Source organism: Monodelphis domestica, chromosome 1 (genome assembly GCF_027887165.1).
Source record: "Monodelphis domestica isolate mMonDom1 chromosome 1, mMonDom1.pri, whole genome shotgun sequence".
NCBI lineage: Eukaryota > Metazoa > Chordata > Mammalia > Didelphimorphia > Didelphidae > Monodelphis > Monodelphis domestica.
Genome location: NC_077227.1, coordinates 601158026 through 601177706, shown reverse-complemented (window position 1 = coordinate 601177706; position 19681 = coordinate 601158026). Strand labels below are relative to the sequence as shown.

The 19681-nt window shown below is 37.3% G+C and overlaps 1 protein-coding gene across 1 annotated transcript in view; it reads right to left on the bottom strand.

The window, feature by feature from the left end:
• Positions 1–251: 251 nt before the first annotated feature.
• Positions 252–19681, bottom strand: part of LOC100033211 (two pore channel protein 2-like) — a 59247-nt gene continuing 39817 nt past the window's right edge. The window contains exons 9-19 of the mRNA XM_056813762.1: positions 17098–17299; positions 15506–15650; positions 12339–12524; positions 8825–8889; positions 7706–7793; positions 6754–6823; positions 5631–5850; positions 3974–4064; positions 3486–3599; positions 3061–3182; positions 252–2255 (exon numbers count right to left, since the gene is read on the bottom strand). Of these exons, the coding sequence (XP_056669740.1) occupies positions 2110–2255; positions 3061–3182; positions 3486–3599; positions 3974–4064; positions 5631–5850; positions 6754–6823; positions 7706–7793; positions 8825–8889; positions 12339–12524; positions 15506–15650; positions 17098–17299 (1449 nt within the window). The 3' untranslated portion in view covers positions 252–2109. The remainder of the gene's footprint in view (positions 2256–3060; positions 3183–3485; positions 3600–3973; positions 4065–5630; positions 5851–6753; positions 6824–7705; positions 7794–8824; positions 8890–12338; positions 12525–15505; positions 15651–17097; positions 17300–19681) is intronic.

Genomic DNA, 19681 nt, shown 5'->3' with positions numbered 1-19681 from the left:
TTAAACCCTGTCTCATTAACTTCTTTGGGCTCCAGTATCCTCATATTTAAAATGGGAATAAAAATTGTGCCTATCTCTCAGGATTGTTATAATAGCCCAATGATTAAGTTCTTTGCCCTAAATTGTTTATTGATGACGATAGACCTGGTAGCTATTATTAATTTTTTCTTTGCATTTTGGGGGTCTAGAATAATACCATATACACAGCAGGCACTTAAGAACGATGAATGGAACTGAATCCTACAAGGCTGTGCCACAGTAGGAAATTCTTATTTATTCATTCAATAAATATTTATCAAGCACCTACAATGTGCAAGGTACATGGGGGTGGAAATACAGTCCCTGCCTTCAAGGAGATTTCAATCTATTGGGAATAGGCGTTGGGTGGGGAGAGGGAAGAAGGCTATGACAGACATTTATACTGGTGATGTTCAGCTGAACCCTCCCCTAGAATAAGGGATGAACAGGATCACTGCCACCCATCTGAAATGAGAAATGAATGAACTTTCATAGTGTTAACAACATGGGATTGGCACCAAGTAGGGTCTTCAGTGTCTGGCTCTTCTGAGACACATTTAATACTGCATGTCCTTTGCACAATAATAAAAGGGAATTTTGATCATCTAAATTGCCATTTCTGCCTCTTTGTCTTTGTGGCAAAAAAATCTGGCACGTTAAAAAAAAATCAAATAAAAATTATTTTCAGGGCAGAGAGACCTAGAGATAGGAGGTTCTGGGTTCAAATCTGATGTCAGACATTTCCTAGTGGTATGAACTTGGGCAAGTCACCTAACCCTCATTGCCTGACCCTCACTGCTCTTCTATATTAGAAGTGATAATAGGACAGAAGGTAAGAGTTTAAAAAAATGGTTTTCATGGAATCATTTTCCTGAAGTCAAAAAGACCTGAGTTCAAATCTGGCCCACTGACACTAAGTATAAGAAACTGAGCAAGTCACTGTCTGCCTCAGTTTTCTAATCTGTAAAATGGGACAATAATTGTACCCACCTCCCAGACTTGTTGGGAGAATAAAATGAGATAATATTTTTAAAGTGTGCTATTATTATTTGAAGGGGAAAAAAAAACTTCCCCAGGTTATAGGTATGAACATTAATATAAGAATCTCCAAGGACTAAGAATGGGTTAGTTTCTGAGAAACCAAGAATGAAGTACTTCAAAGTTCGAACCATATTGTGATCTCTACATAATTTTATTCCCACATTCACATTTTCCATCTTGTATAAAGCTTGGAATTATTGTACTAGAAAAACCTCCATTAATTTTTTTAAATTATTTTTTAAACCCTTACCTTCTATCTTAGAATCAATGCTGTATATTGGTTATAAGGCAGAAGAGAGGTAAGGGTTAGATATTGGTTGTTAAACAACTTTCTCAGGGTCACACAGCTAGGAAGTATCTGAATCCAGATTTGAACTCAGGACCTCCCATCTCTAGATGTGGCTCTAAACAACTGAGTCACAGCTATCCCCCATTATTTAAATATTTTAAATTCTTAGAATATAATATCTATTTAGTAGGATCACAGAATACTGTGTAAATATAAACTACTAGAATTTTATATATACTTTGCAACAAGACTCCATATGTATACATATATTCAAAGTAAGTGCTATTCATAATCCCTGTATAAAGTATTCCTAGAGCTCCTGGGTTCAAATCTAACCTCAGATACTTCCAAACCAAATGACCCTGGCCAAGTTACAGAACCCCAACTGACTAGCCCTTTCCACTCTTCTGCCTTAGAACAAATAGTATCAATTCTAAGACAAAAGGTAAAGGCTTAAATCTATACATATATATGTATTACTTATTTGTTTTCAAAGTTTCAATTCCTTTTCAGGCAAAATAGCTCTAAAAAAAATAATAAAAGACCCAGGGTGAGCTCTAAGCTAAAGGGTTATCTTGGTCCTATGATTAAAAAAAAAATTCACCCATCTCTGGGAAAGGTTATTTCCCAAAAGGGCTTTTGAGCAGACTAGATAAGAATGCAAAGGAGAAGAATTTAGCCCTTTTAAAAATCCCCAAACAACATATACAAAAATAAATGATACTAGCTCATCATATTTCCAGTTCTTCTTCAAATTTGGACTAGGCAGAATTCTCAAAGGTTGGATTCTTTGGATACATATCATTGGGTGAAAGATTCAAAATCTCATCTAAGGAAGGTCCTTCATCTTCTGGAGATATTTCTGACTCAAACATCCGTTGTAATAATGCATCCACTGTCCTGTACCCTGGGAGGAAGAAGATGCAAAGATATGAAAAAGCAAGTCTTTACAAAGAGAGATTTTTCATTTTTACAGTTGCTGTAATAAACATGACTCAGAGGTTCCCCTCGAAGCTCCCCAGTCAAATATCATTTGCTGAACTAGGCTAAATAAAATGCTCTGAAGCTACTTAACCAAAACTAAAATGAGAATTAAAAGAAACATAGCAAGTAGTGACTCAGAAGTCACCTTCCACACATGGCACATCTGGTTCCATGCAACCCAAATCACCATTCTCAGATTAAACTCACTGTACCTCAGAGCATGAGTAGATCAAAAAAGACTTTTTTGAGGATGGAGGAATGATCAGCATCATTACTGATCACTTGCATCCTCCTGTAGAACCTTCTTTCAGATTTGCTTCACCAATGGTCCCTTTTGGCCATTCACAATTAATGTTGATATCCTCATCACTCAATTCAACATTTTAGTACCTGCTACAACAGATGGACGGCCCAAATGATAAAGTTGCTAAAAGGTCTAAAGGAAGAGCTCTATCAAACTGGAGAGATTCCCCAGTGGACGGACGATTTATGAGGAAACATGAACAAGAATTCTCACAGGATCAGAGATTGAGAGCCAATGGGGCTTTAGAGGTCACCTAGCCCAATCCTTTCATTTAACAGATGAGGAAACTGGGGCTCAGGCATGCAGTAGCTGCCACCGGAATTGGCAGAGCAAACATTCCCATCCATAAAACCATGGGTCCAAAGTTAAGTTATACTCAACAAAGCTCTTCACTAATCAAGTTTCTAGTGAGGTCACTACTCACTTTTTGAGGCAATTCGGAAGAACAATCCTTTCGAGTCCTGCTTTTGCATTTCTTCCCCACCCCTAAGATCATTTTCATTCATTTCCATATTGTCTATCAGTTTCCCATCAGGAACATCTTCCCTGTTAGAAATGAAAACAATATGAAATGTTGGGCATCTAAATCAACAGCATATTCAGCCAAACAGTAGAAGCTCCATGTAATTGGACTTCAATTGAAGTCCAATTCATTCATCTGTCATGAATATGTATCTATAGATACATCCATCCAAGTATTTATTAAGTACTTCCCAAGTCCATAGAACTGTGAAAGGTGACTTGGAAGAAATAAGGATCTTAGATATAGAGAGGCTAATATAGCAGAAGTACCTTTTACCAATATAATTCAGAGGAGACTTTACAGAGGAGACCGAAGACATTACTCACTCTTGAATTCCCATACCCAGCTCTTGAATTTTCTTCTCAATAGTAGTTTCTATTTCACTTTTTTCTAATGAATATTCCACAAAGAAAGCCTCCAAAATGAATGCTATAAAAATACTGTGGAGAGAAGAGCGGGGAAAGGGGTATGATATAAACTACAATCAGATGTGGTTTCATGGGAAGATGCCAAGCCATAAGATGTATTGGAGAGGGACAGGTAGGAAGCGCAGTGGATAGAGTACCAGACTTGGTGTCAGGAGAGCCTAGGTTCAAATCTGGAGTCACACAGCTAGAAAGTGTCTGAGGTCAGATTTGATCTCATGAAGATAAGTCTCCCTGACTTCAGGGGTGGTGCTCAATACACTGTGTCACATCACTGCCCCCCATAAATGCCATTAGAGAGGTATAAACAAAATGTGACAGGGCTTGGAGGAAGAGAGAGATCCAAACCATCTTTTCAAGCATAGATAGCAGGGAACTCATGAACTTACTTAACAATGAGGATGACGACCACAATATGGAAAGCAATGAAGAATAACTTTGTAGTCTGATGAGTTACAAGAGCAAAACCACCAGCGATAAGTATGACGTTAAGGTAGAAAGAGGAAAAAAAATACCTGAAAAGATCAATTTTTCTGATCCTTTTAAAAAAAAGTGAGGGAGTCTGGTTAGATGATCTCTAAAGTATCCTTCTTTGGAACAATATATGAATCCATAATCAAGGAAACTCAAATTTCAATATCTGAAGACACTAGCAATCTCTGTTTTGTTGGTGTATTAGAAAGAGCACAAGATTTAGTCAGAAGACCATTGTTTGCAGCCCATCTCTGCCATTAGTATCTATGTATTGAGGATTCTCACTGTAGCAAGGCAATCCTTCTATACTTCCCTGATCAATTCATTATTCCACCCAAGAGGCTTTTCCCAGTCTTTTTCTTATCATCCTTTCTCAAGCTTCCTACAGTTTTAACCACAGGATAAAAAGAAACAAAGGAAGGAAGGAAGGAAGGAAGGAAGGAAGGAAGGAAGGAAGGAAGGAAGGAAGGAAGGAAGGAAGGAAGGAAGGAAGGAAGGAAGGAAGGAAGGAAGGAAGGAAGGAAGGAAGGAAGGAAGGAAGGAAGGGAGGGAGGGAGGAAGGGAAGGGAGGAAGGGAGGAAGGAAGGAAGGAAAGAAGGAAGGAAGGAAGGAAGGAAGGAAGGAAGGAAGGAAGGAAGGAAGGAAGGAAGGAAGGAAGGAAGGAAGGAAGGAAGGAAGGAAGGAAGGAAGGAAGGAAGGAAGGAAGGAAGGAAGGAAGGAAGGAAGGAAGGAAGGAAGGAAGGAAGGAAGGAAGGAAAAGAGAGAGAGTGAGAAAGAGAAAGAAAGAATATCATGCCACTAATACAATGTTGGTGGAACGGTGAACTGATACAACCATTCTGGAATTTGTGACCTTGCCCAAAGAGCCATAAAACTGTGCATATCCTTTGACCCAGTAATACCACTGCTAGGTCTGTATCCAAAAGAAATCCAATAAAGTGAGAAAGGACTTAAACAAAAATATTTATAGCATTCTTTTTGTGGTGACAAAGAACTGGAAACTAAAGGGATGTCCATTAATTGAAGAATGACTGAACAAGGTGTGGTATATAATTGTAATGGAATACTATTGTGCCATAAGAAGTGACCAACAGGATGGTCACACACACAAAAAAAACTATTAAAACTTATATAAAGTGTTACAAAGTAAAATGAGCAGAACCAGAAGAATATTGTACACAATAAGAGCAATAATGTACAATGATCAGCTATGAATGAGCAAACTATTATCAACAATGCAAGGATCCAGGAAAACCTCAGGGGACTTATGATGAAAAAGTCAACTTCCATAGAAAGAAGTGATAGGGTCTGAATGCAGATTGAGGCACACTATTCTTCATTTTATTTCCTCCATGAATTTTTCTTTAGTGTAAGCTATATGTCTTCTTTCACAACATAATAAACGTGGAAATTTGTATTGTATGATAACACATTTATAACATATGTCATATTATCTGCCTTCTCAGGGAGGGATGAAAGGGAGAGAGAGAACATGGATCACAAAATGTCAGAAAGTGGTTATTAAAATTGCATTGACATGCAAAAAATTAAATTAAATTTTAAAAAGGATATCATGCCACTGATTTACCACAGTGAGCTCCACTAGTACAATGAATGAAGAGGCGAGGTCATTGAAATTATTCTTACAGTATCTGCTTCGAGCAAACATTGACTCTTTCAGGGCTGGGTTCCCACAGTCCAGAGCATGAGGATCTGTGGAACTCTCAGAGAAGAACTGGACTTTGCCCTGGAATACTTCCATCCCAATGATAGCAAACATGTAGTACACCACCTGGAAAGTGAGTCCGTTGAGTCATTCACATCCAATGGAGGGTGAATGTTGTAGAAATCATGTTGCAAGAAAGCTCAAGTAGTAACTAGGTGGCTAATTTTATAGTAAACCAAAAGGAATATATGGGAAATTGGTGATGGTGACTTCAATTTGGACTTATTTTTAAAAGGAAAAGTCCAATAACTACTTAGCCATCTAAGGGAATAACAATGCATCGTTAGCATCATTGCTAATAGCAATAACAACATAGCCTGTCCCCTCCTACATTTATAGTCTTCTAACACCTTGTTTCCTAACATTTACATTTCAAACCAGTGCCACTGGCTTCATGGCCATTCCATGAACAAGACACTCCATCTTTCAGCTTTGAGTATTTTCTCTGCCTATTCCTTATGCCTAGAATGCTCTTCCTTCTCTATTTCACCTATTGACCTCCTTAGCTTCTTCTAAAGCCCAATCACAATCCTTTCTTTAACTGGAAGCCTTCCCTGACCTTTCTTAAATTCTAGTTCCTTCCTTCTGCTAATTCCTATTTATTCTCATACTCATCCTTTGAGGAGATATGGCTATTGATATCTCCATTTTATAGATAAGAAAATTAAGTCTAAATGACCTAAATGACTAAGAATTACTTAATAATGTCTGAGGCAGGACTTGAACCTAAGTATTCCTAATTACAAATCCAGCACTCTATCTACTACACTGAAATAGTGGCAGGCAGCCAATAGGAAAGAAATTAAAGTTTAATCTTCTTTAAAATAAGTTCTATAAACTATTCAGCTTTAACTATTTTAAAATAACATTGCCTTTCTTTGCTTTATTTAAAAGTTCTCCAAATGCCTCTCAGAAGGAGAGCACTCAGGAACAGACATATTCAGGTTAAATGTCACAAAGCATACTTACCAAAACAAGTCCACCAAATGTCAGCATTGTAGGGATGATATTAATTAAGGTTGTCATTATGACCCGGAATCTAAGGTCAAACAAAAGTTTCAAAGCTATAACAAAGGTTCAGGTGCCCAGGAAATCTGGCACACCATATCTCACATCTCAGCCTGACCCATCAAACATTAATAAAATGTCCTGGGGGAGGGGGCAGCTCAGTGGATTGAGAGCCAGACCTAGAGATGGGGGGTTCTAGGTTTCAAAAATGACTCATCAGCTGGTTCCCTAAATAAACTCACCCCCACCTATTTCCTCGCTCATTCTCCCCTACCATCTTCAACATTCTGATTCATTAAGTTGAATGCATTTCCATTTGTAATGTAATGCAGTAATAATTTCAGCCCAGGATGTTCTATTTCTTATCACTGAGAAGAGATAGTATGTACCAGGCTTTGCTTGAGCAGGTTTCTAATAGCCCCAGCATCAAGTGCCAACTTCATCACTAACTTGTTTTGGACAAACCACTCCCCCTTTCCCATCCTTAGTTCCTTGATCTAAAGCAAAGGTTAGACTAGATGATCTCAAGGGTCTCTTTATTTATTAATTTGTTTGTTCATTTATTCATTTATTTATTTTTAAACCCTTAACTTTCACCTTAGAATCAATACTATGTACTGGCTCCAAGGCAGAAGAGCGGTAAGGGCTAGGCAATGGGTCTAGGGTCTCTTTAGTTCCTACATTCTCTATTTTTTGAGTTACCATTTATTTTTATTTTTATATAACAATATAATATATGACAGAACAATAATATAAAATGTAATTGTTGTAAATATGTAATAAATTATAAGAAATATGCTTATCCAAGAGAAACAAATTCTCACGTTAGCTATAGCTAATGTTCTGTAAGATAGCTCCACCATTTATCACTTCTTTAAGAATTTTTACTTATTTACATAATTGTAGTTTTTACCTCTGAATGCTGTCAACAATCCTTATGAGCCGGAGAAGCCTCAATATAAAGACAATATCCAGGATCTGTTGACTGTTATATTCAATGACTGGAAAACAACACACATCTGTTGATTTGCCATTCTTCTCTGCTTATTCCTTTTATGAACAAAATCTGAACTTTTATTGACATTAGTGAATAATTTGTAGGATCACAGATTTAGAACTGGAAGGGAACCCAGAATCCATTGAATACAATTTCAGTTTACAGATTGGGTCACTGAGGCTCCAAGAGGTTAATGACTTGCCATGGGTCGTACAAGTAAATGTCTGAGTCAGGATTAAAACTCAGGTCTTCCAATGTCAAGTACAACCCTCTATCAGGAGCTGCCACACAAATGCCCAATGTTTTAGAATACAACTAGCTTTGATTCCTCCTCTCACCACGGAGGTGACCCTGACTTCTCAAAGGCTGCCAGTGTAGTACATTTCAGCAAGTACAACCCAGTTGGAAGGCTTTCAATTATGCTCAAGACACAGTAAATATTTCACTTCAGATCCAGCCTCGCTGAATTCTAACTTCTGAAAGACTTCCAGGTCTATTTCTATGATCCAATGAATCTACAGGCATTTTGGTGATCTCTACGAACTCACGAAGAAGATCAAGGGGAACAACTGTGGCCCTCCCAATTCCTTACAACTGGCATTCCATGTACTATGGCTGGGCTCAGTACCTTTGCTGATGTGATTGTCTGTCTACTAGTAGGGCACCTCTGTGAGGATTTGGTCATTTAGAATAATCCAGGCCAAGGGAATTCTGTAAAGGCAGTTATGCTGAATTTCTTCCCTGTGTCCCATGCTTTATAATTAACTTGACTCTAAGTAGAGAAAGCTTACACTGCTAATCCAATGACCAGTTTTTGTAGTACCAGAAAAGGAAATTTTAATGCGGCAGTTAAATAGAAACAAACCCCATAAAAAATGCAAAGTTCATAAATTGAAAGAGATTAAATATCCCTTAAGAGCAGCAACTATGCCTTGGTTTAGGCATACGTTAGAGCATCCAAGGCTAGAATGACACTGGCTATCTCTCACTATCATCAATCAAGTAAGAGTCGCACAGAAATGATACAGTGCTTACCTGATTTAATTGCAGTGTTGGTTATTGTGGCCATCAAAGCTGCAATGATGATTAAGGTATCAAACCTAAGGGAAGGAAAAAGAAATGAGCAAAATGTCAATATGTTGGAATGTAAGGAAAACAAAACAACTCTAAGATTCCTTTCCTGTGGTAAGGGACACTCACTTAAAACCAAACCAAAAAGATTCCTAAATAGCTACAATAATGCCCAAACAATCTGATTTTCTAATTTCAAGAAAAATTTAAAAAGCAAACAAGTTATCCTATTCAGGTTTTGCATTTATAGCTAATTATATACAATGGTGTCAATTATTTAATGGGTATCATAAGTGGTTCTAATGAGAACCCAATGAGAAAGAAGAGCTAATTTAGGATCTAGACTAACTCCTATAAAAATGAGCAGTTAAGTGGACTGGAATCAGGAAGACTCATCTTCATGAGTTCAAATTCAGCATCAGACACTTACTAGCTATGTGGCCCTCAGCAAGTTGCTTAACCCTGTTTGCCTAGTTTCCCCATATATAAAATTATCTGGAGAAGGAAATGGAGAATTGTTCCACTATCTTTGCCAAGAAAACCTCCCCAAAATGGACATGTCTGAAAAACCAAAGGACATAAGGAAAAAGTTGGTCTCTTGTAGATAGACTGCCTGTTTACTCATGGTCATCAAAGAATATCTTCTGAGGAAAATGAATAGCTAGAATATTTTTTATGACAGATGATCTCTCCTTGGTGCTGCCCTTGAGCTTTAAGTAAATTGCAATATCTTCAGAGGGTGTCTAGTGATGAGTCAAGAAACATTTATTAACTGCCTACTATTGTTCAAGCACTATGTTAAGCACTAAATCCAGGCCAAGATGACTGGGTTAGAGGTAAGCCCTGGCAAAACCAAGTGGATACAAAATGAATATATTATACAAAGCATGGTATAGAGAGAGAGTGTAGAAATTAAAGAAAGAGTCAAGAGAATAATGGCATGGCATGAACTTAAGGGCAAAGCCATATCCATTAGCCTCAACTTGAACACAGCTCTGTATGTGATCTTAGGCAAGTCATTTCCCTTTTCTAGACCTCAGTTTCCTCATCTGCAAAATGAGAAACTGGAGTAGGTGATCTCTAAGATTCTCTCAGCTCTAGTTCCTATGAACCTATGAATGCTAATCTATGAAGAAGTGCTCATAAAGATTAAAACAAAAGCATGAAACTCTACAATAAATCTATGAAGTGTTGAAGCTGGCAATTATTCATGCAATGGAAAATGTGAATATTCAGAATTTTGTAGGAACATAGGACAAATAAGGGACTCTGTAGAAGGTCATGGGTAATAGATTAGGATCAGCTTTTATCAGAGAAAGATGCTTACTTGGGTAATCAATAAACTGGAATCAAATCTAGAATACTACAGAGGCTCAAGAGCTGAAAATTTAATAGAATCTAACAGCAGTCTGGATAGTGAGAAAAAATGGAAACAACCCAATAGGGAGCATTGATCATAGCCTTCTAGACTCTAGACTCACTCACACTAAGATGTGTTAAAACAACATTGACATAAAGTCACTAGATCAAGGATCTGCTGTAGATATAAAGTATCTTGATTTCAGCAAGGCATTTGACAAAGTTTCTCAAGGATATCCTAGGGACAAAGTCAACAAATATGATTAGTTAACAATAATTTTGATGCATTCTACACTCACTGAATAAACATTACCCAGTATTGAATAATGGATTTATGTCAACCTAAAGGAAACTCTCTAGCAATTTCCCAATTGGAATCTCTCCTTTGCTCTGTTCTAGGTAGCCAGCACGTTTATCAACAACTTAGATGAAGAAAGAAGCATGTTGATCAAACTCACTTATGATTTTTTAAAAACGGTGTGGATAATTATCACAATGGATAAGAAAACTAGGATCCAAAATTCTACAAGGAAAGGACTGGCTGGAATAAGGTAAAACCAAATTGACAAAATTTAGTAAAAGGCATAGAGGTATATTTTTATATTTATGTTTGAAAAATTTAAGTCACATAAATAAAAGAGGTCAAGAAATGTAGCCCCTCTAAAAGTTTATAAGCACAGGCTGCATTAATGGAAGTACAATGCCCAGGACAAGGGAAGCAATAGTCCCACTGTATGTACCCTGTGCTCATCAGACCACACCTGGAATATCGTGTTCATGTCAGGGAACATCTTAGGAAGACTGCTGACAAATCAAGAGGACCTAAGAAGGGAACGTGGGATACTGAGGGTTCCAGGAGCTATGTCCTCTGAAGAATGGTTAAAGAAACTTAGAAATTTAGTCTAGCAAAAAGAAACTTAGTGCTCTCTTCATACATTTTATTTTTTTAAACCTTTACCTTCTGTCTTGGATTCAATAATATGTATTGGTTCCAAGGCAGAAGAGTGGTAAGGGAGTTAAGAAGATGGGAGTTAAGTGACTTGCCCAGGGTCACACAGCTGGGAAGTGTCTGAGGCCAGATTTGAGCCTAGGACCTCCCATCTCTAGGACTGGCTCTCAATCCACTGAGCTACTCACATTTTATTGAATGTGAGCAAAGGAAATGGACTTACTATGTATTGCTCCAGTGGGAGAATTACAGATCAGTCAGTAGAAGTGGCAGTAAAGGAACATTTCAGATTATTCTAAGCTTAAAAAGTTGTTCTAAAACTGCTCAGCAATGAAAAGAATTATCTCATGAGTTTCCTATCCCTGGAAGTATTCACAGTACAGGATGATTATATAAAAGATTTTGAAGAGAGGGTTTCTACCCTGGAGGAGTGGCTGGACTAGATCAAGTGTTCTTAACCTCTTTTGGGGCATGGGTTCCTTTTGATAGTCTGATGAAGCCTGTATACCCTTTTTCAGAATATCTTTAAGTACAAAAAAAGGTAATATGGCAAAAGAAACCAATTATATTGAAATATGGTTATCAAAATAAATTTTAATTTTATTATAAATTTTATATATTTATTATTATATAATTTTATTATAAATAAATAAACCCAAGGATGAGAACTTCTGAAAGCGAAGACCCCAAAGATCTCTTTACAGCTTTAAGAATCTATAAATTTTATTCCCTATATTGTTACTAAACTTTAGCTAGATTTGTCAAAGTCTGAAATGGAATTGGTTCATAAGATTTTTACTGAGCCAGAAGGTTTTATTGCTTAGATTTAAATTTCAAGACTCTCTAAATCTAATGAAACAGATGATAAATTTTAAGAATACTGAATATTAGGAAAGCAAACAAGTCCCTCTTTACCATGTTTTCAATCCTCCTGTTCCTCCCAATCCCCTCCCATTTCTCATTTCTCTCTTATCCTCTTCCTCTCTCCTTCCCTCTCTCCCTCCCTCCAGCTCTCTTTCTATCTGTCTGTCTCTCTGTCTGTGTCTCTATTTGTCTCTGTCTCTGTCTGTCTGTCTGTCTGTCTGTCTGTCTGTCTGTCTGTCTCTCTCTCACACACACACACACACTCACACACAATCTTTCCCTAGAGGAAGAGACATCAACACTTACCAGTTCCAGAACTGATTCCTTGCAAAAAATGTCTTGGGTTCATAGGTGTACAACTTCAGGAGTATTTCAATAATATATAGAGAAAGGAAAACCCATTCTGCATAGGAAATGAGTGGGTTTTTCTCATCCAAAGCAATGAATACAGCATTTATTAGGATAATTGCATCATAAATCCAGACAAACATCCTGGTGTGAGAGTTGGTGAAGGATGGGGAAGAAGGAAAGAAAAGGGGGAGGGGGGGAGATAGTCATTGAACATCAATATCTCTGGTCTCAATATATAGTATTTTTGAGTTGTTTTGAAGAGACCTCTTTCTTTTCTTCCTAGACTCTTTAGCCCAATCCCAATGGTTTTTTTTTTACTAAGATCAAATTGCAGAGCCAAGAGCCAAGATTCAAACCTGGGTCCCTCTGATTTGAAATCTTGTGTTCTTTTCACCTACCTACCCAACTGCCTCTCTCCATCCTCCTTTCACTAGCAGTAAATGTGCTTCTCACTTTCACTAAATAAAAGCCAAAGTTCAGCATTACTAAATTTAATTTAGACCTTGAATCAATGCAGACCAGTGTTAAACTATTGCTCCTTTTTTGTGATAAAAAGAATTTGACAAACAAATATAAAATTAAGAGGAATGTTTATTTACTTGAGGAACTAAGCTATTTTCAGTACTTCTGATGCTTCCCTTTGCTAGAGAGATAGACATAACATATGCAAGGCCTCCATAGCTTATATTGGGGCAAGGATGAGGTGAAAGGAATTAAATTCATTCCTTTTTTTTTTTAAACTCTTACCTTCCATCTTAGAATCAATACTAAATAATGATTCCAAGGCATAAGGGCTGGGCAAAGGGGGTTAAGTGGCCTGCCCAAGGTCACACAGCTAGGAAGTTTCTGAGGCCAGATTTGAACCCAGGACCTTCAATCTCTAGGCCTAACTCTCAATCCACTAAATCACTCAGTTGCTTCCAGGATTAAATTAATTTCAAATAATACAAAGCAGAAACTAGGATGACAAAAAGTTATTTATTCTGGGTACTTGGAAGCAATTAAATTGCATTTCTTTAAATAGTCAGCAAGTTTGGATTACAGGATAAATTGGCCTTATTTCTCATTGGCATAAAATCCATTGGGTCATGTTTAGTCTCAGTGAGAGGAAATCTCAAAAGCCATCTAGTTCAACCTACAGTTATATAGAAATCTCAACAACATTCTGAACAGATGGTCACCAACCCAAGCTTGAGGACTTCTGGTAATAGGGAACTAACAGCTTCCTGAAGCAAACTATTGCATATTTGGATAGTTTTCTAATCATTAGAATGTTTTCCCCTTTCAGTAAGCCTAAATCTGCCTCTGTATCTTCTAGCCACGGCACCCAGTTCTTCCTCCTAAGGCTAAGCATAACAAATCTAATTCTGTTTCTACATGGCAACTTCTTGAATAGTTGGGGATGTTATCATGCCTCTCCCCCCCCCCCAAGTCTTTTCTTCTCTCAGTTAAACATCCCCAGTTCTTGAAAATGAAATGGATATCCAGTCATTGAGGAATGGCTAATGCATAAATTATGGTACTAAATGTAATAAAATAATATTGAGTTGTAAGAAAGAGTATAATGACAGTAGAGTGGCATGGGAAAATAGCTGAATTGACATATGATGTACATGATCATGCAAACACAGGAAAATTACATACACATTGACTACAAATATAAATGGAAAAACAATCACCAAAGAACAATGAAAACCAAATGCTGCTAAATTATAATAATCATCCCTGTCCCAAAGAAGAGAGCACTTCTTAGTGGTTTCTTTATTTCACTCTTCAATAAAAGGGACAGTTTTCTGGGAGATGCTAGAGGAATAGAAAAGCTAGGAATAGAGATAGGGATTGGACTGGTGTTTCCACTGGGATAGGGAACTCCCAAGTGAAGAACTCCCCCAATGCAAATTGGGGAAGAATATAGTAAGAAATGTGAATGACATAAAATCAAATTATAATCATAAAACTATTTTTAAAGTAAAATATCTCCAGTTCCTTCAACTGGCTGGAGAAAATGGAAAGTAAACCGAGAACACTGTCCAGGCTTGTTAACAATGAACATCTCTCACTGGCTAGAAATTGTCAAAAAAAAGTTCCTGCACCATAACAGAATCCCAGACCTTTCATGCCTTCTTAAACTTAAATATTAAGTCCATTGAAGTGGGTATGGCTCTTTCTTTCAGCTAATACTTTAATTTTTCCAGTTTTGAGAACCCAAAATGTTCCATCCTGCACAACACTGTGATTTAATTTTAAACACAATATCAGTAGAAATGCAAATCAATTTCACAGTTTCATTGGATTAGAATAAGCTTTGACCCCAGTATTATAACCATTGTATAAGCATAAACCATGCATCTAGGGAAATGCCAATTAATTTTCTTTTATCCAGTTAGTGTTTAAAATATGCAAATGCAGAGGTAGTACAACCATACAATTTCTGACTGTTCTTTCAGAATAAATTCGTAGATGGTAGTAATAAAAGATAATGGCCCAAATTTAAAATTCAGATGCATATATAGATACATGCACATATACATACTACCCTTTTTAATTAAAAATCAAGCCTAGCATATCTAATCCCAACCTCTCATTCCTCAGACAAAGCTAACATACTGAGCAATAACAATAACTGTCATTTATAAGGTGTCTTAATAGGTACAAAGTGCTCTATCCACATTTCATCTGATCTTCATAGCAATCCTCTGAAGTTGGTACAGCAGGGATTATCATTCTTATTTCACAAATGAGAAAACTGAGGGTTCAAGAGGTGAAGTCATTTGACCAGGATCACACGGCTCATGAATTTGGAAGCTGGGAGAAGCTTAGGTTTGAAACTTATCTCTATGTCTGGATTTCTTCTTCTTCTTCTTTTTTTCTTCTATTATACTCTACTAGGGGTAACTTACTTGTCAACTTTGGTTCTTAAAACACCAACTTCCATTCATTCCAATGGTCATGAAAAAGAAAGACAAAAAGATACAGAGAGAAAAAGAGGAGGTAGAAGAGAAGTAAAAGAATGGAAACAGGGGGAAAGAAAGGGAAGCTCTATTTTAATGCTAATGCTAATCATAAGAAATAATCTCTCATCATCTCCACTGCTCCCCAGCAAAAAGTGAAAACTAACTTACCTATGTCGAACTATCTTTTGTATAAAAAGACTTCCTGAAGACTTATACATCAAGGGCATCCAGATCTCCAGGGGATGTCTTTTAAATTTCATAGTAATCACTTGAATGTTCAATAGATCGGCTAATCTTAAAAAGCATTTTTTCTCTGAAATACAAAAATGACCCCCGACATTCATCGAAACCTTCATACTAAGGTCAACTGGCAAAGTCCAAATCTTATGTAGGAAAAATATTTCTAGCTACACTTTTTGTGCTGGCAAAGAATTGGGAAACTAAAGCAATATCCCTCAATAGGGGAATGACTAAAGAAATTGTGGTATATGATGGTGATGGATTTCCATTGTGCTATAAGAAATGATGAACAGGATGATTTCAGAAAGAACTGGAAAGACCTACATGAACTGATGCAGAGTGAAATAAGCAGAACCAGGATAACATTATACACAATAACTGAAATACTGTGGAATGATCAACTGTGATAGATTTAGCTACTATCAGTAGAATAATGATCCAGGACAATTCTGAGGTACTTATGACAAATAATGGTATCCACCACTAGAGAAAGAACTGTTGGTATATACATGCAGATGAAAACATATAATTTATCACTTGTTTATTTGGGTTAATAATTGGGGGTTTTGGTTTTATAAGATTATTCACTTACAAAAATGAATACCATGAAAATATACTTTGAGGGATAATACATGTATAACCCAGATTGAATTGTTTCTCAGTTCTGGGAGCAAGAAGGGAAGAAAGTAGGGAGACAACATGAATCATATAAATTTGGAAAATGTATAAATTTCTTATTAAAATAAAATAAATATAAAAGTAAAAATAATAAATCTTATATAGAAGGATGGGGAAAAAGGTTCATTAGACTTCTCCAACTTAGCTAAGATAGGATTTTAGAGTTGGGAGGTCAGGATCATTTCTAATAGGTAGAAGCTGATCATCTTTAAAGATCATCTCATTTAATCTCTTCATTTTACATGTAAAAAAACTGCAGTCCAGAGATAAGACTTGCTCAAGGTCATATACCTCATTTATGACAGAATTAGGATTAGAACCCAGGCAGTTAGGTGGCACAGAGGATAGAATTCAGGGTCTGAAGTCAGGAAGATTTACTTTCCTGAGTTCAAATCCAGCCTCAGACACTTAGCTTTGTGACCCTAGGCAAACCATTTCACCCTGTTTACCTCAGTTCCCTCATGAGCTAGAGAAGGAAATGGCAAACCTCTCTGGAATCTTTGCCAAGAAAACTCCAAATGGGATCATGAAGAGTCAGAAACAACTGGAATGACTCAATAGCAACTGTCTAAGAACTTTAACAGGAGACCCTTTTCAGTCTATGAATGCAGGATAATAGCTGACCATCAGTGAATGAGAAAGAACTATCTGGACATTTATATCTGAAACAGGGAGCATATTGGGGGGGAAATATTCCTTTTGTCATATTAAAAAATCTTTCCCACAGGTGGCCTATCAGTATAGACTTGAATATTTAACATCATCCCATCACCTCTTCTCATCCCTTTTCTAAGGACAAGGTGCAAGACCTGAGGGCTACTTCATTAATTTTGAGTACTCACCCACATATCCCTTCTGCTCCTCATCAGATATCCTCAATAGGAGCTCACGGTGAGAATTGCTGATGTCAGGGGCCACGATCTTTACTAACTGCTTCCATGGGGCTTCCTTAACAACAAACTCTGTGCCCTCCTTGGTCTTCAGAATATTGAAAGCCTCTATCATTTTGTGACGTTTCATGTAAGCCAGTTTCCGAATCTCATTCTAAAAAATGAAGTTTTGTTGTTTGTTTGTTTTTAAAGAGAAAGGCAGGTTCCTACTTAACTATCTTTGTGGTAATTCTGGGATGTAGCCGACCTAGTCTTCTCTCTGTTCCTCAAATGTGTTGCCATCTCCCATCTCTGTGTTTTTGCACTAATTGCACCAGATTCCTAAAAGCGTTTCCTCCTGTCTCACAGAGACTCTGTCGTCCTTTACGAGGCAACTCAAGAACTATCTTTTCCATGAAACCTTTCCTAATGCCTCCAGCTGCTAGCTCCCTCCCTTCCAAACTTTCTTTGTGCATCTTTGTATGGATTCACTTTATATTTATGCTGTATTTTAACAGATATTTATTATCTCCTCCATTAAAATATAAGTTCTTTACCACTTACGATGTGTTCCATTCTTTGTACTTGTATCCTCAGTTTCTAGCACTTGTAGGTATTTAATTGTTGGTATTCAATAAATTGTAGGTATTTTAGGTATTTAATAAATTATTGATGGTATGATACTGATATGTTATTAGCAAAGGAGAAACAGAAAGTGGGTCAACATCCATGCACGATGAATAACAACTCCCTCTCTCACTGGCATAAACATAAGTCATCTTACCTGCCTGTGTGCAGCGTAAATGTAAGCTCTTGTCAAGGCTGACACTTTAAAGGGCTGAAACAGAATAGTAGATGACAGATAGCTTGGGTCTTGTCTATCCGGCAAGAGAAAAGACACATAAAAGAAAGAAAATCAGGGGTGTTTCTAGGAAAGAGAAAGATCCAGAAATAAGTTAGGTCAGGTGGGAAAGAAAGAAGACAGCTTGGGAAGTAAGGCTGGGCTAGAGAAATCCAAAGTTCAGGAAGACAGACTATGGAGACCAATAGAATATAAATCCTCGAGGGTAGTGACTAGTTAGTTCTCTTCTGTATTTGTATCCCCATCACCTAGCACACATGGTAGACATTTAATAAATATTTTTTGTAAAAATCATTTGTAAAAAATCATTTGTAAGTCAGGCACCATTCCAATAATATTCAGGATGAAACCTGAAGTTATGCCAAAGAATTAAGAAAAAGACATGATTTCCACATGGATTAAGAGACCAGAGAAAACAACTTCCGTGTATCAGAGCAGACACAGAGATATTAGGAAGAAAGACCAGATTTGCTGGGGATCCAGACAAGAAAAGATCTGAACTGGGAAAGGACTGGACTCTTACACTATCATTTTTTAACCTATATAGTTTGCATTGTTTGAGTCTTCCTATTATAGCGGTATTGGGAGGAGGGGGTGACAATTTCCCCCTTCTCCATGAACATAACCCCACAGAGCACCCATTAGGACGTGTACCCAAACTCCTCGGTCAACTCTGGAGTCTTGTGGGGCTCAGTGCTGAAGTGCTTCCACTCTGAGATAACATTTAACCTCTAGGGGCCTCAGGTTCCTTTTTCATGTATAAAAGGTGATTGGATTATATGGCTTCTGAAGCTCCCTCCAAAGGATGTTCCTACTTCCTTCCACAAGTACCCAAAAGACATATAAATGTACTGTTGGTGATGAACAAGAAATATTTGAAGAGACAAAAGCGGGTAGGTTACCATAGTGGTTTGAATATGCTATTGGCTGGACAGATGTACTCTCCCCACAAAATCTGGTTTATAGAAAACCTGAAACAAGCCACTAAAATTAATGTTCTATTGCAACATTTTCCTATAGGTTATTTTTTCTTTCAAAAAGATCCCACTGGAGGAATGGATCCTATATTCAGTCCAAAGCAGCGCCTTCTTAAAAGTTTCATATGCTTTTATTTTTAAATCCTTACTTTTTGTCATACAAACAACTCTAAGACAGAAGAACAAGGGCTATGGGATTAAGCTAGGAAGTATCTGAGAGCAGATTTGAACCCAGATCCTCCTGACCACAGGCCTGGCACTCTATCCATTGTGCTATCTAGCTGCCCCCATACACTTCTAATTCCTCATTCTGCCTTAAAGGTGGATCTGGATTCCTTGGGTAAGCTTCTTAAATGTAATGGTTTTATAGTTTTTATCTTTGTATCTCCAGTCTAGCACATGGAAGGTCCTTAATGTATTCCTGATGAACTGAATTCAATGCTCAAAGGAAGTACATTCTAGCAGGTCCTACCAAGCTAGAGAAGCACATGGTAGAACTAGAACAATCTCTTTTTCAATTGATGGGAACCAGCCTCGCTAAGTTTGAAAGGGTAATTACATTAGGGTTGTCCATTGGAGGATACATATTTCTGGACAAGTCAACTCATGGAGTTGACCTCCTGGGGCATGGAGAGAATTTCCATTAACAGAAGGAGTACCCACACTGATCACATGCCCTTAAGTAAAATTCCAATTTTTTTTTTACCAAACATTATAG